This window comes from Engystomops pustulosus, chromosome 3 (assembly GCF_040894005.1).
Source record: "Engystomops pustulosus chromosome 3, aEngPut4.maternal, whole genome shotgun sequence".
NCBI lineage: Eukaryota > Metazoa > Chordata > Amphibia > Anura > Leptodactylidae > Engystomops > Engystomops pustulosus.
The window spans coordinates 195049801-195071001 of NC_092413.1; the positions used below are offsets into that span (position 1 = coordinate 195049801).

A 21201-nucleotide genomic window follows, 5' to 3' on the forward strand; every position below is an offset into this window, starting at 1 on the left:
GAGGCGCTCACCAATGCCCGGAGGCGGAGGGCGGCGTTCGGCTCATGAGGGGGGGCACGGGAGGTGCGATCTGGTGGGGGCCCCTAGGGGGGGCAAGATGGTGGGGGCCCCGGGGCTAGAGCCCCGGGAGCCCCGCCTATAATCCGGCCCTGTATAAGATGTGTCATCCAATCACATGTATTGCACTCTATTCTCTGTAAGCTGAGATGTAATTGGAGGAGTAGCCACCACCTGACCAGGGGGAGTTAGAAGACCCTGTCAGGAAACTTCCAGAAGAAAGCAGTCTCTCCCTGGAGAGAGAAGAGACCAGTTCTAGCCAGACCTAGGAGTCTGCAGAAGCAGACTGGAGTAACTCCAGTCTAAACTCTATACAGCTAGCATACCAGACCAGAGCAGGAAGAGCCTAGCCCCTGCCTGAAGCGTGGAGCTAATAGCTAAGAGTTAGTGAGGAAAGGGGTATCATCCTACCTTTAAGGGTGATACCTGAAGCACTCCAGGACAAGCTGAAGCATCCTTCCAGGACACAGCTACCTCCCAGCCTGCCCTCTGCACCCAGGCTGGCGCTCTACATCCTGTGGCTCCCCCCACATAAAACAGTTAATTCCTGCCTTGCCAGGCAGGATCTACCACTGCAATGTTCCCTTGTGTCCTATAAGAACTATGTAGTGTGATGTAGTGACATGCTGTGGGACGTATTCGCAACCACCGCTCTGCCTTGCATCGGCGAGGGTGTTGCACACATAGCAACCAATCAGAGCTCTTCTTACATTTTATAAACAGCTGTGGGAAAATGGAAGCTGAGCTCTGATTGGTTGCCACAAGCAGCTAGAACAGTTTTACCTCAGACACATCTGATAAGTCTTCCCCCTCCAGATGTAAAGAAAATGCCATTAACCCCTTGATGATGAAGTTTTATTTTTTGCGCTTCTATTTTTCACTCCGCTCCTTCCACATGCTGTAACTAGTTTTTCTGTAACTATAACAAAGGCTGCACTGGACTCTTTCATCAGACAGACTTGTGAGTGTTAGGGGGCTAGGTGTCCTTTAAGAGAGGAGCAGGACTCAAAGATTCAAAGAAAGCAAGTCAGATTAGTCATGTAACCCCTCCAGGCCCTGCACTGGCCACAATTCCTGAAATGTTCCTTTAGGTGTGAGTGTCACTTTAGCAACGAGTAACAAAAAAATCCAGATAAATGGATAAGGAACACTTTTCATCTGATATATTACAACATTTTCTTGTGTAGATTCCCTGCACTCCACTTCAATGGTGTCTAGAAAAATTATATAATGCTACTTACTGCTGCAGTCACTCCCTACTGCCACTTCCTGGGTGTCTCCCTACTACCTACTAGTCAGTGTAATATTTGTGCCAGCATCATTTTTAGTCAACAAGGTGTGGCGGAGACGGCACCAATAAACATTGTTCCGTCCTTACTAGTGTGAACACTGGTCTGTTTCTTAGTGGTGATGCTTTGTTATGCACCACAGCTGCTGTGGCCTTTGTAGTTCACTAGCAGTCACCCTTCTTTAATAACAATTATTCTTATCCTATCCGTGGTTGGAAGAATTCGACATCACATATAAGGTGCTGGGAATCTATTGTCAGTGATTGTTACTGTTCACACTTGACCAGGCATGTGCTAATTCTGTCTACTCATTTCTTGTATCTTCTGACTCCTTTACTTGTCTTTCTGGTATTCCCTTTTGTCTATTAATTTGGTACTACATTGTCCTTTATGTTTCTGACTCGGCTCTGGCAACTTTTCTTATTTGTTTGCCTTTTCCTCATCCTTTGTTATCACTTAGAGTTAAGGAGGGACTGTCACCCAGTTACTGGCCACCATCTAGGGCAGTGGTGGCGAACCTATGGCACGGGTGCCATAGGTGGCACTCAGAACCCTCTCAATGGGCACCCTCGCCATCACCCCAGGGCAGAGTTCAAGGATTCAAGGACTCAAGGACTCTTTTAGTCCCAGGCAGCCCAGGACCCTAGGAAACACTGATAAATTCCTCTCCTTCTTTCTACTGTATTGATGTCCTCAGGTGCCCTTTACAATTTAAACCCATGAAAGAGCAAGGAGTAATAAGTTTCTGCTTAAATTGTTGCATTGGCACTTTGCCAAAAATATGTGGGTTTTGGTTGTAGTTTGGGCACTCGGTGTCTAAAAGGTTTGCCATCACTGTCCTAGGGTGATATCTAAGAAGTAATCTAGGGAGCATCTTGTGGGTTTAGTTTGGGGGCTCAAGGTCTGTGTCCTTCTTTTTTTTTCCTCATCTGTCCTGTTACAGGCAGCCAATCACTGGCTTCAGTGGTCACCTGCCTCAGCTAGTGATTGGATCAGTAGACCTCCCCAGCTAGAGTAGCAGGAGGGTCAGATAAAGAGTGTTATGTCCTGGGCTGTATGAATATTATAGCCACTACAAGTCAACTTCCTACATCTGGTACTAGAATCAGCTGGAGGATGCACCCCTTCTGCCTGCTTTCAATCTGTGCTTTCAGGACCTTTGGAGGACCTTCAAAGTTCCTGAAAAGCCTCTTGTGTACATGTGAATTGAGAGCAGATGAATGAGGATTTAATGAATGAAGGTCCTTCTCAGTATAAAATTTGGAGGGTGTTTTGGGTGGCCATTGGCCTCCTCCAAGGCTTGGGTCCAGGTCTAACGCCCAAGCTGCCTATGTTATAATCCACTGTTGAGTAGCAGTGATAGCCAGGAGCAGCTGTATCAGGCAGGGGAGAATTGAGCAGTAAATCACAAGAGCTAGAGCATCATAGGCAAAAGATATACTAAAATTTGGAATTAATATATGTAGATAAATTTGTATTACATAATGAACATGAACATAATTCATTTGATGGTACAAAAGATTTCACACACAGACGCCCACATCTTTGACAAAAACCAGCATGCAACACAAACATATAGTAATAAAGTTAGAAAAAAAAAAAAGCAAACAACATAAAAAGGAAATCTATCAGCTGAATATTTATTAGCTACGGCTGCCAGTACATTGAGCAAGGTGAAAATGTCGTCTCGTCGTAGACCCAACTGTGCTACAAACATGGCAACGCGTTGTTCTTTTCTCTTTTATTGAGAGTAAGATGTGTTGACATCCAGCATGACAAAAATTTGTACAAAGTTCACAATTTAAAAATGAAGTATCACAGCAACTTGTGATTCCACACATTTATCGCAAAATTAAAATGTCATCAACAAATCCATGCCGTGTAGTACAAAAATAAATCAAACTTCAGTTCCACAGAGAGCACAATAAATAGTTTATACAAAATTCTGGTCTTCATAAATGATTACTGAAATCAAACTTCGAAATGAATATGAACAATAAGTTAGAATAAATAATAAACTTCGATGACTCACAAGAATTCCATATGAAAGATCAGCATTCTAATATGTGACACTTTGTGTGATCCCTATATATAATAGTCACAGATAGGTTTTTGATTTGATACAGTATCATGTACCACCATTGAATGAGCAGCAGGTTTGTGCTTAAAATCCCTTTTTCCATTGTACATAAGGTGATAACAATAATATTCCCAACTGATACTATCTATTAATCTACTGAAAGCGTTACTATATTGGCGAATAAGCTGCAGACACAATGCCGTGGAAAAAGGCTAATGTCAGTATTAACAATGGTCGACCCCCCCGGGAAAAAAAAAAAAAAAGAAAAAAAAATTGTATTTTTTTTTTTCCGAGGTGGCGTAATGACATGGATATGGCAGAAGGTGAACATCAAGCACCTTTGCTTCGGCTTTCGAAAAGGCAGTTCTGAGCATGACCGCTACGACTAAGAGCACAACAGAAAGACAGGCTTTTACAGAGAACGTACTGCAAAGCCCCCCCTACCACCCCCCCCACCCCAAAGTAATTACATAATCTTCTCCCAGCTAGTTATTAAAGTTCTCTTGGAAAACTGTTAGCATTTGTACAAGTGAATAGTATAAAGTGCCGCTGGGATATACATATATTTATACATATATATACCGAGGTTGAGTATTGTATTAGAATATTAGTTGTGAGATCCCTGTAACCTCCCATAGCGATATTATTGAAACAAGCCACCACGGCTTCCAGTATCTTCTGTCTTTCATTTATTTTTTTACATTTTTTTTAAATATTTTTTTTTGTAATTTTTTTTTTCTCTCCTCAGTGTCACAAAGGCTATAGACACACACACAAAAAAAAAAATTGCACACCTCCGTATATTTTGGATATATAGGACAAGGTAAGTGCAAATTATCAACTGGCACATTGTGGGGACAATGACCCTGTAAGTCCTATTATTTTGCTAAAAATATTTTTTTTTATTATTTTCTAAAAAAAAAACCCATCTTTTTTTTTTTTTAGTTTTCATAGCAAAGTTTGTAAAGTACATTGTACTTTTCTGCATAACATCGACACATGGAAGGAAAAAGATATGCCATTTAAATCAAAAATAAGAATCCTTTTGACATCTTTATAAACACAACACATCTTTGACTTAAAAAGTGGTCTTATGCATACGATTAGTGCAGTTGTTTCGAAGAACAGAAATGTTAAAAATAAAACAAAAATCATTCAAAACAAAAAAAACAATAAATTGTCAGTACAATGAGCACGCTTAAAAATAATAATCATAATAATAAATAACAAAATTTAAAAATAAGTGCTGTTTGGTCACATTTTTCCCATGAAGGACGCTCTTACAACAATCCCAAATTTTTTTTTTTTCGTTGTTGCCATTAGAGACAAACACAACCTGCATGGGGGAAAAATGGTTCTATGTAAAAAGGCTCAAACTTAGATGATCTACGCTTTCCGCTAAATCTATTTTGATTTTTGGAATAATTCCAGGGATCAGAAACGGGTTTACTTTTCTTTTTTGTTTTTTTTTTTTTGCATTACTTGTAAAACCCCCAATTAAATGGAAACACAATGAGAAAAAAAAGGCAACAGAAAATGTATTAAAAAATAATGTCTTTCATCCTCAATCAAAAAATGCAGGAATCCAGTACAAGTATATTTTTGTGTAACACGCAAGTTCATGAGTCAATCCAGGAGTGAAAGGTGAGTAGTGGCTATTTCTCCAAAGTCTGTTTGCAAAAAGATCAGTAGGAATTATCTCATCGTTCTCTTCCAATATAGTCCAACAATGGAGTTTCCCATATTGAGATCAGATGAAGTTCAGTTATGAATGAAAAGTGCTTTTAAGCTGCTTCGACTTCCCCCACCCCCATCGCTAGATGTTGTCGTACAGTACCTCACCAAAAAAGATCTTGAGTGAGTATATTTTACAACTCTCGAATGTCCACTCTTCGGTTTTCATAGTTAAAAAAAAAAAACTCAATTGTATAGCCAATGTGTAAAACCAAAAACTTTCAGCCTTCAAAAGGTCCTTAAAAATTAAAGCAATTTCACTTTACCGCTTGCTGTAAAACAACACTCGCACCATGGTCCATGTTCTTTCAAAACCTTTATGATCTCCGAGTATTCCGAGACCCAAATTAAAAATCTTTTGTTTCTTTTTTTTAGAAAGTGGCAATACCATTTAGAAGCGGAATTCTCCGGTTCAAAATTACTAAAACGTTGATCACCAAAGCATAAAAAATTCTACCCTCTGATTCTCTTCGGCAGCTTTTTCCCCCCCCTTTTTTTTCAGAAATATATTTACCTTAAAAATGTGCATACATTAGCAGCTATAAACATTACATGGCATATCACACAATGTTAGCTTATATGAAAACGTACAAAATGTGAATGGATTCAAAATCTATTCAGCAGGTACTATTCTTAAAGCAAGACATAAAATCATCATGGAGTCTTGTAAGCATAACACTGTCTCAGAATGAATAAATATATATAACACTTTTCTGGTAGATTACAGCAGCAGAAAACAAGAGGCGTCTTTATTTTGTTGTTTCGAGCAAGACCTTCCTTTTAGACTTGGATGCCTCGTACGGCTTGCTTGATGTTTTCCAGGAGTGCCTTATTTTCCGGGCTTTGATAGCGATCTTGGTTTGTATACATGTCCGTCAACGTAGTCACGTAGGCATCAAAATTTTGTTCGTTGATGGGGTCCTGTAAGATAGTAAAGAATGAGTTTTACGGTTGATGGATCCTTTTTCGTGTGTAAGTCAAAAACTACGGTGCAACTGAATATTGCGAACATAAAACAAAAATCTAGGAAAAAAATAATGCTTGGGGGCAGATTTAAATGGATGTCGTCACTTAAAGGAAACCTACCACTTCCAAATTGGACTTCTAAGCATCAAATACCGTGCACCAGCTCAGGGTGAGCTGGTGCCGGAGCATATCTTCGTTATTTTCATAATGCGCTGTAATGCTTTTAATCACTTTTTTAATCTTTATATTCGAAGCAGCTTCGGCGCACAGTGGTACCCACTCGGCATACCATGCGGCTCTCCGGCACTTCCTATTAAAAAAGTGATTAAAAGAATTACAGCGCATTATGAAAATAACTAAGAATCAGTATTAAAGGAAACCAACCACTTTCAAATTGGACTTCTAGGCATCAAATACCGTGCACCACCTCAGGGTGAGCTGGTGCATGGCATTTGATGCTTAGATGTCCAATTTGAAAGTGGTAGGTTTTAATACTGATTTAAGGATTTGACCACATGGACACCCACCGATCCCGAACACTATGAATGGAACACCAAGTCACGTATGCACTTTGCTTCTACATTCACTTAATGTGGAAGTGATAGAAAGAGCTACATTCATAGCTCATAGTATAAAGCAGCAGAAGACATGGATGACTTACCTCTCTATTCAAAGGATGGAGCCTGTCTCAGAATCACTGGGGGTTCCCAGCATTCTGGCCCCCACTGACTAGCAAGTTAAAACCTATCCTGTGGATACATTGAAATCAAAACACAATCCCTTGCCTGTGCCAAAGTCTACCTTTATACCACTTTTTTTGGCTTAGCTAGCACCAGAAAATGTGGCAACAAAACATTTTTGTTTTCACATCATATACACTGCTCCCAGTGACGTTAAGCCCTTCCTGTTGTCCAAATTTCCTAAAACTGTACCAAAATTGTGTTGCATTTTCAACAGTAAATCTGCACCTTGTGTTATGACTAGTACATAGCCTAAGGGGACCTTATATATCTTTTGACTGTAGTTTTAACCCCTTCACGCTCCGCGGCGGATATATCCGCCACGGAGCGCATTGACTTAGCGCTCAGTGGCGGATATATCCGCCACGGCGCTTATGCCGGCTCGGCTCTGGATCAGAGCCGAACCGGCATCGGGAAACACGGGGTGCCGGCTGTAACTAATAGCCGGCACCCCAGTGTAACACCCGCGATCGGAGTTGTCTCCGATCGCGGGTGCTTAACCCTTTAGATGCCGCGGTCAGCGCGACCGCGGCATCTAACAAGTATCTGGGGGGTCTTTCCCCCACGATCGGCCCCCCCGAACCGTTTTCGGGGGGCGCCGATCGTTGCTATAGTAACTCTGGGGTCCGATCTGGTCCCCAGAGTTACTAGCAAGAATTGCCAGTAAGATGGCGTCTGTGACGTCATCTTACTGGCAAAGTGCCAGCCTATGCAAGTGCATAGGCTGACACTGATAATACTCTGCAATACATCAGTATTGCAGAATATTATCATGAAGAAGCAATCAGAAGATTGCTTCTTCATGTCCTATGGTATAAAAGTGAAAAAGTAAAAAAAAAAGTTATTCAATAAAAAAATAAAGTCATAAATCACTAAAAATGCCCCAAACCCCCAAAACATATAAAGAGACATATAACTCAAAAAAAAAGTCTAAATCATAACACAAACCCCACATATATAGTATCACCGCGTCCGTAACAACCCGTAGAATAAAAGTAAATCATTATTGAACCCCCACGATAAACGCCGTAAAAAAAAACTGTTATAAACCCTCCAAAAATTATGATTTTTACCTTTTCAATCCCACAAAAAATGCTATAAAATGCGACCAAAAAACCATATGTACTCAGACATGATACTGGTGCAAAGTACAACATGTCCCGCAAAAAACAAGCCATCAACCAGCTCCGTAGCCAAAAACGTAACAAAGTTATGCTACTTGGAAGATGGCAATACAAAAATTATAGATTTTTCCCCACATTAGGGTTTTGTTTGACAAATTTAGTAAAACGTAAGAAAATATATTCATGTCTGGTATCCCCGTAATCGTATCGACCCATAGAATAAAGATAACAGGATTATTAGTCTATACGGTGAACACCAAAAAAAAAAAAGTCAAAAATCCAGTACAGAATTGATGCTTTTCTACTCCTGCCCTCAAAAAAAGTTCCTAAATTTTCAACAATAGGTGATACCAACCCCAAAATGGTAACAATGGAAAAAGCATCTCATCCCGCAAAAAAAATGCCGTCACATGGCCCCAATAACGAAAAAGCGAAAATTTTATAGCCTTCAAAAGGGGCCAATGAGGAAACTAAAATCCTGGCAGCTGCAGCGCCCTCCTTCCCTTCTGCGCCTTGCTGTGCGCCCATAAAACAAGTCACAGCCACATGTGGGGGGTCGCTGCACTCAGGAGAAATTGCAGAACAAATTGTATGGTGGGTTTTCTCTTTTTATATTTTGGAAATGTGTAAATTTTAGTGCTAAATGAACGTATAAGGGAACAGTATGACCATTCTAAATTTCACCTCCATTTTGATTCAATTACTATGAAGATCTCAAGGGGTTAACAATCTTCGTAAAAGCTGTTTCTGATAGCTTGAGGGGTGCAGATTTGAAAATGGGTAGATTATATAGGGGGTTTTGATGCTAAATATGTAAAATTTCATTCAAAACTGTATTTATCCCCAAAATAGTCAATTCTGAAAATCCGGAAAAGCGATATTCTATTTGTAAGCCGCGTGACATCAAAATAAATTATCCAAACATTTCAGAAATTATGAAAATGTAAAGTAGACAAATGGGAAATGTTATTCAGCAACTTATTTAGGTGGTAAATCTATCTGCCTGAAAACGCAATGATTTTGAATTTCGAAAATGGCAAATTTTTCAAAAAATTTATCATATTTTCTTTTTTTTGTAAATAAACGCAAAACTTATCTGCCAAAATTTACCACTAAAATGAAGTACAACATGTGGGGAAAAAACAATCTCAGAATCGTTTTGATAAGTAACAGTGTTCAAAAGTTATAACCATATAAAGCGAAGCAAGTCAGAATCCAAAAAATCGGGCTGAGCCTTAAGCTGTAAAATGGCTGCGCCCTTAAGGGGTTAAAGGGAACCTGTCATTAGGATCCCTTTTTCTTGCTCCCCCGTGTCCCCATAGAGAATAGTGCCAAAGTGTTTTTATAATAAAACTGGCTTTTTACAATAATAATAAAAGTTAGTTGGTTGAAGGTTTACCTTTCTTTCTGCAGAGCAGTATCTCATGGGAGTGGCCAGGGCTGGATTAAAGGAGGGGCTCCTGGGGCTCTAGCCCTGGGGCCCCCACCAGTTTCACTTTTTAAGGGGCCCCCACTAGTTTCCGGCTGAGTCGCTGACTGTCTCTGTGTGTGATACGCAGTGGCCCGTGGCCGCCCGCATCGCACATAGGGGTCTAGGATGTCAGCTGTGTCAGTGAGACACAGCTGCCATCACTGGAGGAGTTCACCGCTGCACTGTTTTGGCAGCAGGTTGTGATGGGACGCCGGCGGCGAGTGATGACGTCACGCTGTCGGTGTCCAATCACAACATTCTGCTGCAGAAAACAGTGCATCGGCGATCTCCCCCAGCGATGGCACAGCTGACATCCTAGACCCCTATGGCAGGCTATATACTACAGGGGGCTGGCAGGCTATATACTTCCAAACAAAAACAATGTTGGAAGGGCCCCTAATAGTTTGCGCCCAGGGGCCCCCACCACCCTTAATCCGGCCCTGGGAGTGGCCAGTGAGAAACAGTACCCCCCCCCCCAACCTTCCACCTTCGCAACACTGCTCTGTCATACATCTTTTTAAAATAGGAGGGATTTGGTGTGTTTTTTATTTGAAAAAGACTCACGATGGAGTGCTTTCCCGAGGTTGAGGGGGGAGGGGCGCTTGTCATTTGCCACACCAGTATGTAAGTGTGCTTGGTTTACAATACTCCATCCTGGTGGTAGATGTCCTTTAAGTGACACTCTCTGTACTTTTCATGTGTTAGGGAATGTTGACTTGTCTTCTACATAACTCTAGCTTATTCTGTATGGGTATGTTGAACCTTACTTTTTATCAGTTTATCTTAAAATTAGTTTTAGGCTGCTTTGTCATAAGGATTAGAATGTGAAAATCAGACCCTTAAATTACAGGCTTTCCCTTTGCATACACCTCCAGTGGTGGTTCACTATTTGAGGAAAGTCTGGGAGCTTCCCAAAAGGAGGAAAAAGTGGTACACTCTGTCGGGGCAGTGCAGGGGGCGCCAGATTCAGTAAGAACATGCACCAGAAATCCTGAATCTGGCGCCCTCTGCACACAACACAGGCATTTAGTGCAGTTTGCACTGTTGTTAGTAAATGTCCTTATAATGATGGTGTGCCAGCCGCATGCTGAAATAACAACTTATATCCCAAGGCAGCTACCAGTCAGGGGGACGGGCTTCGGGGTTGAGCAGTCAAGCGTACACCAAGCCACTGGCCAGCTGCATCATCAAAACTCCTCCTACAGTTCTTTTTTTAGCTGATTCCTGCCCTGCCTCCTGTGCTGTCCTCCCTGTCCTCTGTGTTCTTGTTAAAATTTTGGACAAATGCGTATGCGGAGGGAGAAACACGCACTGTGCATACACTGCAAGCCGTGCACCTCATCGTCGCGTAATTGATAGCCGCTGTCTCGTGCACTACGGACAGCGGAAGCCGATTTGGGCTGGCTGGCTTAGGCAGGCTAGCTAGCGATAAGCGTCTGTTTCTACCATCAGCTCTACCACGTATGCGCATCATGTCCAAAATTTTAAAAGGAGAGTGCAGAGCACAGGGAGGCACAGGTGGCAGGGCAGGAATTGACTGAAAAGATACATTTCTGTTTTTTCTGTCTAGATGGGGTGCAGAGTGTATATTAATGAGCAACAAAATGAATGAAACAAAGAGTGAAAAATTTAAAGGAGTCTGAATACTTTCTGTTCCCCCTGTATATATGTTAACTTTGTTTGTATACACTATGATTGATAAAGTCCTTGATGGTCAAAACATTGCAAAATGACTTATGTAATGTAGCAACTTGGAGTGTTGCTGACATTTTCCATTATTTTATCTGCATCAGATTCTGGCAACTTGGATCTACATCTGGCGTGCACGCCCTTCTATATGTCATCCCATAACTTGGGTTAGATAGATGCTGTTCTACACATGTATTTTTAGAGACTATTGACCACCAGGGATTGATGAATTGTGGGTCCTAGAATAGTTTTATTTATGGGCCAAAGCAACCCTAACCCTACATTAATGCAACATTTTAGTTTACTAGTTTTCATACATCTACTGTATATATTTCTATATGGTTTTCTAGAGATATCATTTAGAACAGCTTTGGGCGACAGTTACAATTTGTCTCATTCCATGTTCATATAAAACAGAAGAGAAAGGAGTAAAACTGACAATGTTTTACAACAATGAGATGCAGACTTTGCAGAAAAGTCTTCATCTCCCCATGCACACAAGCTCGTTATCAGGCGACTACGGAGAAAACTTATTGTTGATGATGGGTATCACTCCCAAATGAAGGACAATCAAGGAACCAATAATGAGAGAAGTCAACAATGCACTGAGCACAGAAGTAATCCAGCTTTACAAAGCCCCTCCAAATATTGCTTAGACTTAGCTAATCCTTAGATGTAGCCTTAGGCCAGCCTTAGGGTTGTGTGACACTTGCAGATTTTGGATGAATGGGGAGCCACGTGGATGGCATTGATATATGTTCAATCATTTCTTCTCTTTCTTCAAGTCAAATTCCCAGGGATTTCCCATCACTTTGCAGACCTTCAGGCAATATGTTCCCCGTTTTAGTGGTTTAGGAACAATCACCTGCTGTTCCTACATTCTCTATATACATTTGCAAAACCTCTTTGAGACAACCACTGAACTTTTCGATGAGACTTGGTGGCCAGTATTACGGTAAATATAATTGGTGGAATTCAAAATCTGTCTTTTTGGAAGTAGTTTCAAAGTATATATATATATATATATATATATATATATATATATATATATATATATACCATATATGTATAACAGTAGTTATGCTGGACATACATATTAGAGTCATGGATGATAAGGTTGCCCATTCATCAAGTAGTTAGCTGAAATGATCATATATACCAATATACATCTATATGGAATTCTGCACTGTTTTCTTGATATGTAAAGTAAAGCCCCTGGTTCAGAAATGTGTTTTTATCTCATCAGCTGCCATTCCTGTCCATAAAATGGCTGCAGATGGAGTGTTACGTGCTCCTGTCTTTAGCCAATTTACCTTCTAGGACCTTAACCCATTACCGATGCATGAAATAGTAGTACGTCATGCGTCGGCTGCAGGTGCATGGAGAGGGCTCATTGGCTGAGCCCTCTCCATAGCCTGGAACTTTTTGCTGAATATTGCAGCAAACAATATTAACTAGCACCGATCAAGGGTGTTAACCCGTCCATTGCATGGGTGCGCCATCTTGGTGAAGAATGACACTCCCTGTGATGCCATCGGGGGGCGGGGATTGGCTTCCATGACATCCTTAGGTCTTCCGAAGACCAGAGGCTGTCTAGTTTTAACCTATTCATTATAATGTGTAATGAATGAGGAGGAAAATCCCATATACTGCCTGCCTGCCCCCTGTAGTATACAGCCAGCTTGCCCCTTTAGTATACAGCCAGCTTGCCCCTTTAGTATACAGCCAGCTCCCTATAATATACAGCCAGCCCACCCAGCACTTAAAAAAAATAAACTTATATACTCACCCTCCAGCGGTCCCGATGCTCAGCGCAGCTCCCCGATTTTGGCGCAGCTCCCTAATGTCGCGCGGCTCCTCTTCTGTCTTTGGTTTTCTGTAACAACCGTAGAGGCGCGGCCATGCGCTCTGCCAGTAGGCACATCCTCTAACGCAGACGCTGCTGACGTATGACACTGACGCTGCTGAAGATAACATGGCCACGTCTATCCCGGCTGTAAAGAAGACGGAAGAGGAGCCATGGGGAAGACAGAAGAGAAGCCGCGCCAACATTGGGGAGCCGCGCTGAGCATCTTTTTATTGACTCGTGTATAAGTCGAGGTGAGGTTTTTCAGCACATTTTTTGTTTGCTTATCCACGAGTATATACGGTATATAAGGTATATTGGAAAATTGCATAACTTTTTATCATAAAAATATTAAAATAAATTTGCTGAAATGGGAATACCCCTTTAATAAAGAGTTGGAAGGGGAATACCCCTTTAAGTAAGAGCTGGAAGAAACATGAACATCTCTGATGCTTCCATTTGCTGTATTACAGCAAAAGTACCCTTTAATTACTCTGCACTCCCTCTTTTTCATGCCACGTAGGTCAAAACCATAGTAGTATTGCCAATAATACCGACAAATCTCAATAAGAAAAACTTTTTATATTCAGTGAAAATACATCTATTCAAAGTATGAGAAATGCAAGATTTACGCAATTGTCTTCAATGTTAAGCCCCTGCACAAATGTCCACTAGAAAAAAATTATAATGAAATGAATTAAGATTTGTGAAAAAAATATATATGTATTTACATGAAACAAAAATAACTATTAAAGCCATACAATTATCTTTTTGCATACAGTCTTTGAAATTTAGCTCCTTTGTTGTAGTTTTTTCTTAAAAGGCATGGAGAACATGGAATAACAAGGCGTAAGTTGATGATGATAGGTGGTCCAAAAAACACAAATTTTTATAGGAAATTGGAAAACGCAAATAGGCTGTATCGGTAGAATCTAGTGGCTAGGATATCTCCACATTAACAATACTAGCAAAATGAGTCTCCAGAGGGATGGAAAATGATAGGTTGGTTGACTGATAGATGCTGAGAGAAGCTCTAAACGAGCACAATCATGAATGATGAGGCCCTAGATGAATCCTGGAGATGTGCATGGGAAGAGCTATCAAGAAAAGAGAAGAGGAGTAGACCATGGGTAAAGTTTAAGATGTGCTTTGGTAAGTATATGGATCTTATCACATATGTTACATACATTTAGCTCCGACAGGCAACACAATGTAGGAAATCGGAAGAAAAAGATTAAATAAGACAGAGGTCTAACAAAAATGGACAAAGCACATTTAGAACATTTAGGTGACAAAAGTCCAACAACTCATCTACAAAGTGAAGATACATGTACGGTACACTGATGACCAAGGGTGGACGAGTGAGAAGAAAGAATTGACACAAGACATCACAGTCTCTATGTTCTTCTCAAGTGTTTAGTCAAGTTCTTTAAGGAAGGTAAAGCAAAACTTTTTGTTGGAAGAGTCCACAATTAATTGAAGCTTCTCTTACCCACTGCCCTAGTCATGTGATCAAGAGCTTGAGAAAAACATAGAGTCAACAAGTTCTGTCTGGTGGCAGAATTTCTATAAATAACTACTATAGGTAATCATAGATCTTACGAATCAGCTATAAAAAAAAACATGTAAAAAAGGGAAAGAATGTACAATCACTATATATACAATACACTATACAATATACTCACCATATGGGGCAGCTGGATATTAGCTAGACTATGGATTAAAGACTGGCTTAGATTGGCCAGCTCATGTAGAAGAGACTCGTTTTGCTGCTCAATGACTTTGTTTTCCTCTTCTATTGTCTTCAGGTTACTCTCCATGGTCGTGATCTATAAGGAATATACAGGTACAAAATACAACAAAAGGTATTACCATACACATAATGTCGTCATGGGATAATCAACATTGTCAGGTCTATGGAAGTCCAGTGTAATAAGAGTCGTAATTGGAATATTTAATGGTCAAATAGTCTGATGATTAAAAATATAAGTGGTTAAATGGAATATTTGGGTCTGAAACTCAATGAGAGAGATTTATCACCACATTGTCTGTTCTCTAGTGCTACTTTTTGAGAAGTTTTGGTCTCATTTTTTTGTGCCATAAAGTAATACCAGAAACCAGACAACATCATGATAACCCCCCCCCAATATTTAATAATTAGAGTGAAAAAATGTATAAATTAATAAAAGTGGAATAAATTTATTGTCTGTATTGTCAGTTTATTAAATTGAGGTAACAATATTATGAGTAGTTTAATACATAAAATTGATAAAGAAATGTATTGTTCTTAGATTTAATGAGATTTCGTTTGTGAGTTCTTCTCTTTTGTACGCTCATAATTGTTGCTCATCAATATGACATACACTATACGTAAGGCCAACTAACCTCAGTACATCATAGTAGTGCACTGGTCTGGTAAAATGTTTGTATGTTACGTTGTGGTTTGGTAATTTAGAATGAATAAAGGAAATTGGATCTGTATATTCTGCCCCGGTATGTTTATCTATAGTACATTAGATTGTTGTTGAATGATCTGTGCAGGACCTGGAAATCATCAATTATACATTGCGTTGTTATGAATTTCCTGAGCCACTCTCCCGATTCAGAAAACATGCATGTCCAAACAAGCCAAGCCATACATGTAAGTGGATGGGGATTGGGTGGAACAGATGTCTAAACTGTATGGTTTTTTTTCGGAGGTTATTTTTAGTAGTGTTGTTTCTACAGTCAACTAATGTACCACCTAAGGCTATATTCACACGAACGTATGGGGGGCGTATATACGACTGACATATATATATATACGGCTGACGTATATACAGCGCATATACGTCCCCCATATAGGCAATGGGCTCAAAGCATCCTACTGGAGCGGTACGGTGCAGCACATGTGCGGCACCGTACCGTTCCGTAGCCGGGAGAAAGATAGGACATGGCATATATATATCACCATGGAGAGGCGCGGGGGTGGTGAGCGGCGCACAAACCCCTCCTCCTCTACCCGGTGCCAATGAATGCCCATATATATATATATATATATATATATATATATATATATATAGAAAATTTTGTCTCAAAATCGTATATTTCCCTTACAGGCATGTTATACATCTACTACACGTTCTTGAAATGTAAAGTGAAGCTCCTGGTTCAGAAATGTCTCTCATTTGCAAAAAATTAGAGCAGCTGGAGAGTCGTGTGCTGTCTAACTGTCCATGACCAATTTACCTTTCAAGAACTTATAATAGCATTCATGAATACAAATTTAAGGCCCAAGAAGGTAAATTGGTCATGGACAGTTAGGATCACGTGACTTTTCACATGTGGCCATTATATGGACAGCAAAGGCAGCTTTAATTTACATTTCAAGAAAACGGTGCAGAACTTAAAAAAAAAAGTATATTGGTAAGTTACTTTATATCTTTTCTATCTATAAAAAACATGACGTAAAGTGGCCAACCCCTTTCCCTTCCTGCTCATCCACAAATGTATGATATAATGATAGAGATGAGACATCATCGCCTGACACAAGGTATCACGTTTTCAACACTAGTTCTAGATTGCTGAGTCCTGACCAAATTTTTAACAAATAAAGTTTTCTACAATGGTAACTGGCTTGACATCTCTGGACTAAGACTCTTACTTCCCTACTTTATGTTACTTTTTATGCATCTATGTTACTCAAAAAGAATCAAAAAGAACTGCCCTTTAGACCCTGCATTAGAAAAAGTAATAGTTTTGTCTCATCTTACTTTAACTCTAACAAGTCTGACTTAAAAATATAATAATAGAAGTAATTATAATTAACATAAATATTTATGTTACTAATATCTGTCAAAATGTTAAAAAAATAAATTAAAAAAAGGAATTTAAAATAAAATAATTAACCTGAGGATATTAATACACATAAATCTAATCCATATAAATGTAATGATACAAATTAATCTAATTAATATCTGATTTTATTCTTTTCAGTTTTACTAATATAATATCTTTGCTTATATGATTTTTCTTTGAGCTTGTTATAATAAAGCTACCTGTGTATACAATGTAAAACTAGTAGATAAAAAAATAAAATAAAATATTACTTATGAATAACTTTTATTCTTCGAAGGCTGAATTTCGTGTAAGTTACATGGAAAAATCACACAACCTCCCCTCCCGTGTAACTTACATGAAATTGGTATTCATCAACACAGGGTTCTTGGCAAGCAACAGGACGCTCGTCCAGTACCTAGTGGGAGGGAGCAGAAGCTGAAAAGGGGGCAGAGAATGAAGAAAAAGAGGTGGAACTGATTCAAGTGAGCAAAATGTGTGTCATCAACCAACAGAAGTCACTTTTGGAACCAGATTTGTTCGACTAGCCACCGGACTAGCCCAACAAGTCAACTGGAAGAGTCAAGGTAGTAAGCCAGCACTGGTCAGTAATGGCTTAGATGGTGCTTAGAATTGGAAGTGGTTTGGAGCATTATTAGTATTAGTATGTGTGTGCTTTTTAGTTCCACCTCTTTGAATGATAAAAATCAAAACCTCTAAATTCTATAAGACAAACAAAACTAATCTACTACAAATTACGTCAATAATCGTACGTCAAAATAGGCAGTACTTATTTTGTGCTATTTTTTTTTTTTTTTTTTATAAATTAGTCTCCATATTCTTTGTCTCGGAACTTTTTCTTTCTATTTACCGAATTTGGTCAAATTTCATATCTTTGTTTATAACACTTGAATGTAACATTTGAATTTATGGTCACCAGGTTCTCATCCTCACCCTTACCCTCCATGTAATTTTTTTTGTTATTTTTCCCGATCTGTCCATAAATACATCTGATGTCTTGGTTGATGAATACCATGCAGCCAGCATGATTATGTGGCCACAGAAGACGGTATTTAACAGAAGTACGGATGCACTCACGTATGTCACATAGAGATGTTATCCGGGAGTTTTCATGCACATGCATGTCACAAAGAAACAGTGCAGGCTTTAAAAAGAAAAATTTTACAATGACAATGGTAATTGAGCTTTGGTATTATTACAGTCTCATATGAGGTATGCTGCTGTGACTACTCTTGTTACGGTAAGCAAAAGTGACCAAAAAAAGTAGATGTTCAGTTCAGGACAATGACCAGGGCATGCATGAAGTATGGGTGAGTATGAGAATAAAAGCTTTTACTGAATTTTTTGTATTTGGTTCTTAAATTTATGAATAAGTTAGTGACATCTCATATAGGGAACTCTTACATTACAGAGTTGTACAGTTTTTCTACAAAACCATCAATAACATTCGTATCGAAATCAGCTAAGCGAGACATTTACACCGTTTCTTATAGAAAATTGTTACCTGAGTTCTCAGCTTAATCATATCCGACTCCATCTGGGAATTCGACTCATTTAGTTCCTTTATTTCCTCATCCAATTGTTTTATTTCCTCATCATTTTCTATACCTTAGAGGATAATAAAGGAAAACATATAAATCATCAAAGCATCGCTGGTAAACATAACGCTATTATGCTCAGTAATGCACCCCATAAGACTGGGGGTGGAATCAGGGTGATCCAACTTGATCCCCAGACATTAAAGGTGATAAAATCCTAAATTAGTCACTTAATAAATGCTCTGTAATGAGTGTTGTACCCTACTGTACAGATTTATTTAATTCCTTGATAAATTCTTTAATGACTTCTTGGGTCAAGAAAAATGAATCCCATCAAACAACTGGTTGGAAGGAATGCCAAAAGTTAGACCCCCATCGATCTAAAATTGATGGCCATCAACTTTGTTGACCATCAACTCTGAGAAGCTTTATGCAAAAAATTTGTGCTAGATTTTGTAGTGATGCCATATTATTCTTCCAAAAAAATGATAGGGTTTTCTGAGCTCTTATACACTGAAATACCTTGGCATAGAATGGGTCAGTAGTATTTAATTTGTTTGGGGTGCAATGTCTAAAACCCTCACCAAGTAGCTGTTATATACTATGATTAGGGCTGGAAGAACGAAGCTCCATCCACCTTCTCAAGGAAGTCCACCGACCCTTTAAGGAACTGAACTATTAAGCTTCGATATCATGTTTGAATTGAAAAGAAATTGTTTTTATTTCTCATCGGTTCATGTTTCCAATGTTAACAAATAAGTGATGTACATCAATAATTTACTTGTGGTGTGTAAAAAGCTCAACCTATAATATTGCAAACATATTTTACATTATATTTTCGTCAATGCAAATTATGGAAACTGGCACCTAATTTACGCCGAAAATTATTTAATACAAATATACATTTTTTAGATTGTTTTTTTCCCCTTTGTTTATCTGCAATTGAGGAATCTAATTATATTTGAAAAATATCTGAATAAATCAGATTTTTAACATTGATAATTAATACCTATAAAATATAATGTATACTGCATGTATTCGATGTAAATAAAACTGATCTAAATAGATATATATCAGCATAAGGCAAAGGGGTTTTCTAGGGTTGAGCCACAAAGTTTGGGTCCATGATGAACTCATGGGAACCCAAACTTTCTTGGGTCCGCTTATTACTAATGATCACCTATTCATAGGATAGGTCATGAATTTCAGATCGGTGGGAGTCTGACTTTGTACCTTATCATTGGACATTCATTGATTGTTGTGGTCTGTTGCCTTGCACCACCATTGACCACCCCCTGATTGCTGTGATTTGATGCCCTGCACCACCATTGATCACCTCTTTATTGTTATGTGTACTAGATATCTGTCCAGTACCTACAGAATAAGATTGTGTTTCTTTCATATCTATAAGGTTTTAAATTCCATGTATTAGCACTTATTAGCATGTATTAGCAAATAGCGTTTGTACTAGTAGATGTATGTATGTAGGTACAAGGGCTGTTTAGTGTTGTTTAGGTACATTTCCTATTGGTATATAGATTATATTGGTGAAGTGAATGGTTTATAGTTTCAGTACCATTTGTCGCCCGCTGTTTTATAGTCATCATCTCTTCTCCCGACAATCTGGCTTTCTTCATGGCTGATGTAGCTCGAGGACATCCCGATAAACTACAAGAGTAATGGAAGTGGTAAATTAGGAGTGGATATTTGTGGGTATTTTTAAAAAAAAGTTTTGTATGTTTTATACTGTGTTGGGCACTTAAATGACACATGTTACACTCCTTACAGACAATGGGGCAGATTTACTTACCCGGTCCGGAGGAGATTCCGAGAGTGCATTGTTCGACGACAATGCACTGTGCCGCGATTCACTTACATCGTGCGCCCGACTTGCTGAATGTGTCGTTTCCCCGATCAGGTCCGCTGGAGTTCACCATCTTCCTCCCGATGCATGCAAGTGCTTGGCTTGCGACACCATTTTTAAGTTAAATCCCACGATTTGTCCGAATCCGTCGGATCGTCCGATGGCCCGTGTTCAGATTTGTGTTGCATGAAAGCCGGTGCGATTGCGCCAAAATCTGATCGCGTGTGACACAATACCCTTTTAAATTTGGCGCAAATCCAAAATCGCCGGAATATCCGAAGTTTGTGAGGTCCACGGACCCTTAGTAAATGAGCCCCATTGTGTAATTGTATCGGCTTTAGTTGATTGCTAGATCAATCTCTGAGGGTCTTATCACGATATTCTAGGGACAAGCGGCACAATAATCTTCAAGATAGATGTGTAAACCACACATGTATTAGGTGACCATACATTTTTACTGGTTGATTTGGCTTCCCAACCCTCATATACCCTTGCATGCTTGGTTCACGGGCTTGCCTAAAAAAGTTGGAAAGCCGTAGTGGATTCAGCAATCTTTCATTTAATGTGTATGGCTTGGCCCTATTACATAGCAACCGTTCTGATGACGGCAATACCAGGATGGTTCAGGATGTATAGAGTTGCTATTTGTTTTGGCTTATAGAGGGTGGGTTTTAAGTGTTGAACCCTTTGTCAATGATTGACTTTCACATAAAGACAAGGTTGTCTTCTTGATAAGACTACCTCTTTGAAAGTGGTAGAACTAGTCATCGTAGAAACAACATCCTTTCAGCTGGCACCTACCACAGTTTGTCGACAAGTCTTTATTCAGAGAAGGGGCTCTTTAAATTTAACAAGCAATTTGTGAGCAGGAATAGCAGCTATTTAGTGGCTTATTGGTGTTCTGTGATGAGCAGAGAATACATATGTACTAATGCATATCCATTATTATTTGATGTCTTAGGTCTT

General features: G+C 39.4%; 1 protein-coding gene across 15 annotated transcripts in view; it reads right to left on the reverse strand.

Annotated features, from left to right (window-relative positions):
* Positions 1-5495: 5495 nt before the first annotated feature.
* Positions 5496-21201, reverse strand: part of MYT1L (myelin transcription factor 1 like) — a 325893-nt gene continuing 310187 nt past the window's right edge. For 14 of the 15 annotated variants that reach the window (XM_072143494.1, XM_072143493.1, XM_072143492.1 and 11 more), the window contains 5 exons: positions 19948-20039; positions 18338-18441; positions 17171-17230; positions 14682-14825; positions 5496-6081 (listed from right to left, as the gene is read on the reverse strand). In XM_072143494.1, coding sequence (XP_071999595.1) covers positions 5941-6081; positions 14682-14825; positions 17171-17230; positions 18338-18441; positions 19948-20039 — 541 coding nt within the window. In that variant the 3' untranslated portion in view covers positions 5496-5940. The remainder of the gene's footprint in view (positions 6082-14681; positions 14826-17170; positions 17231-18337; positions 18442-19947; positions 20040-21201) is intronic. The other variant, XM_072143490.1, reaches the window with a different exon arrangement.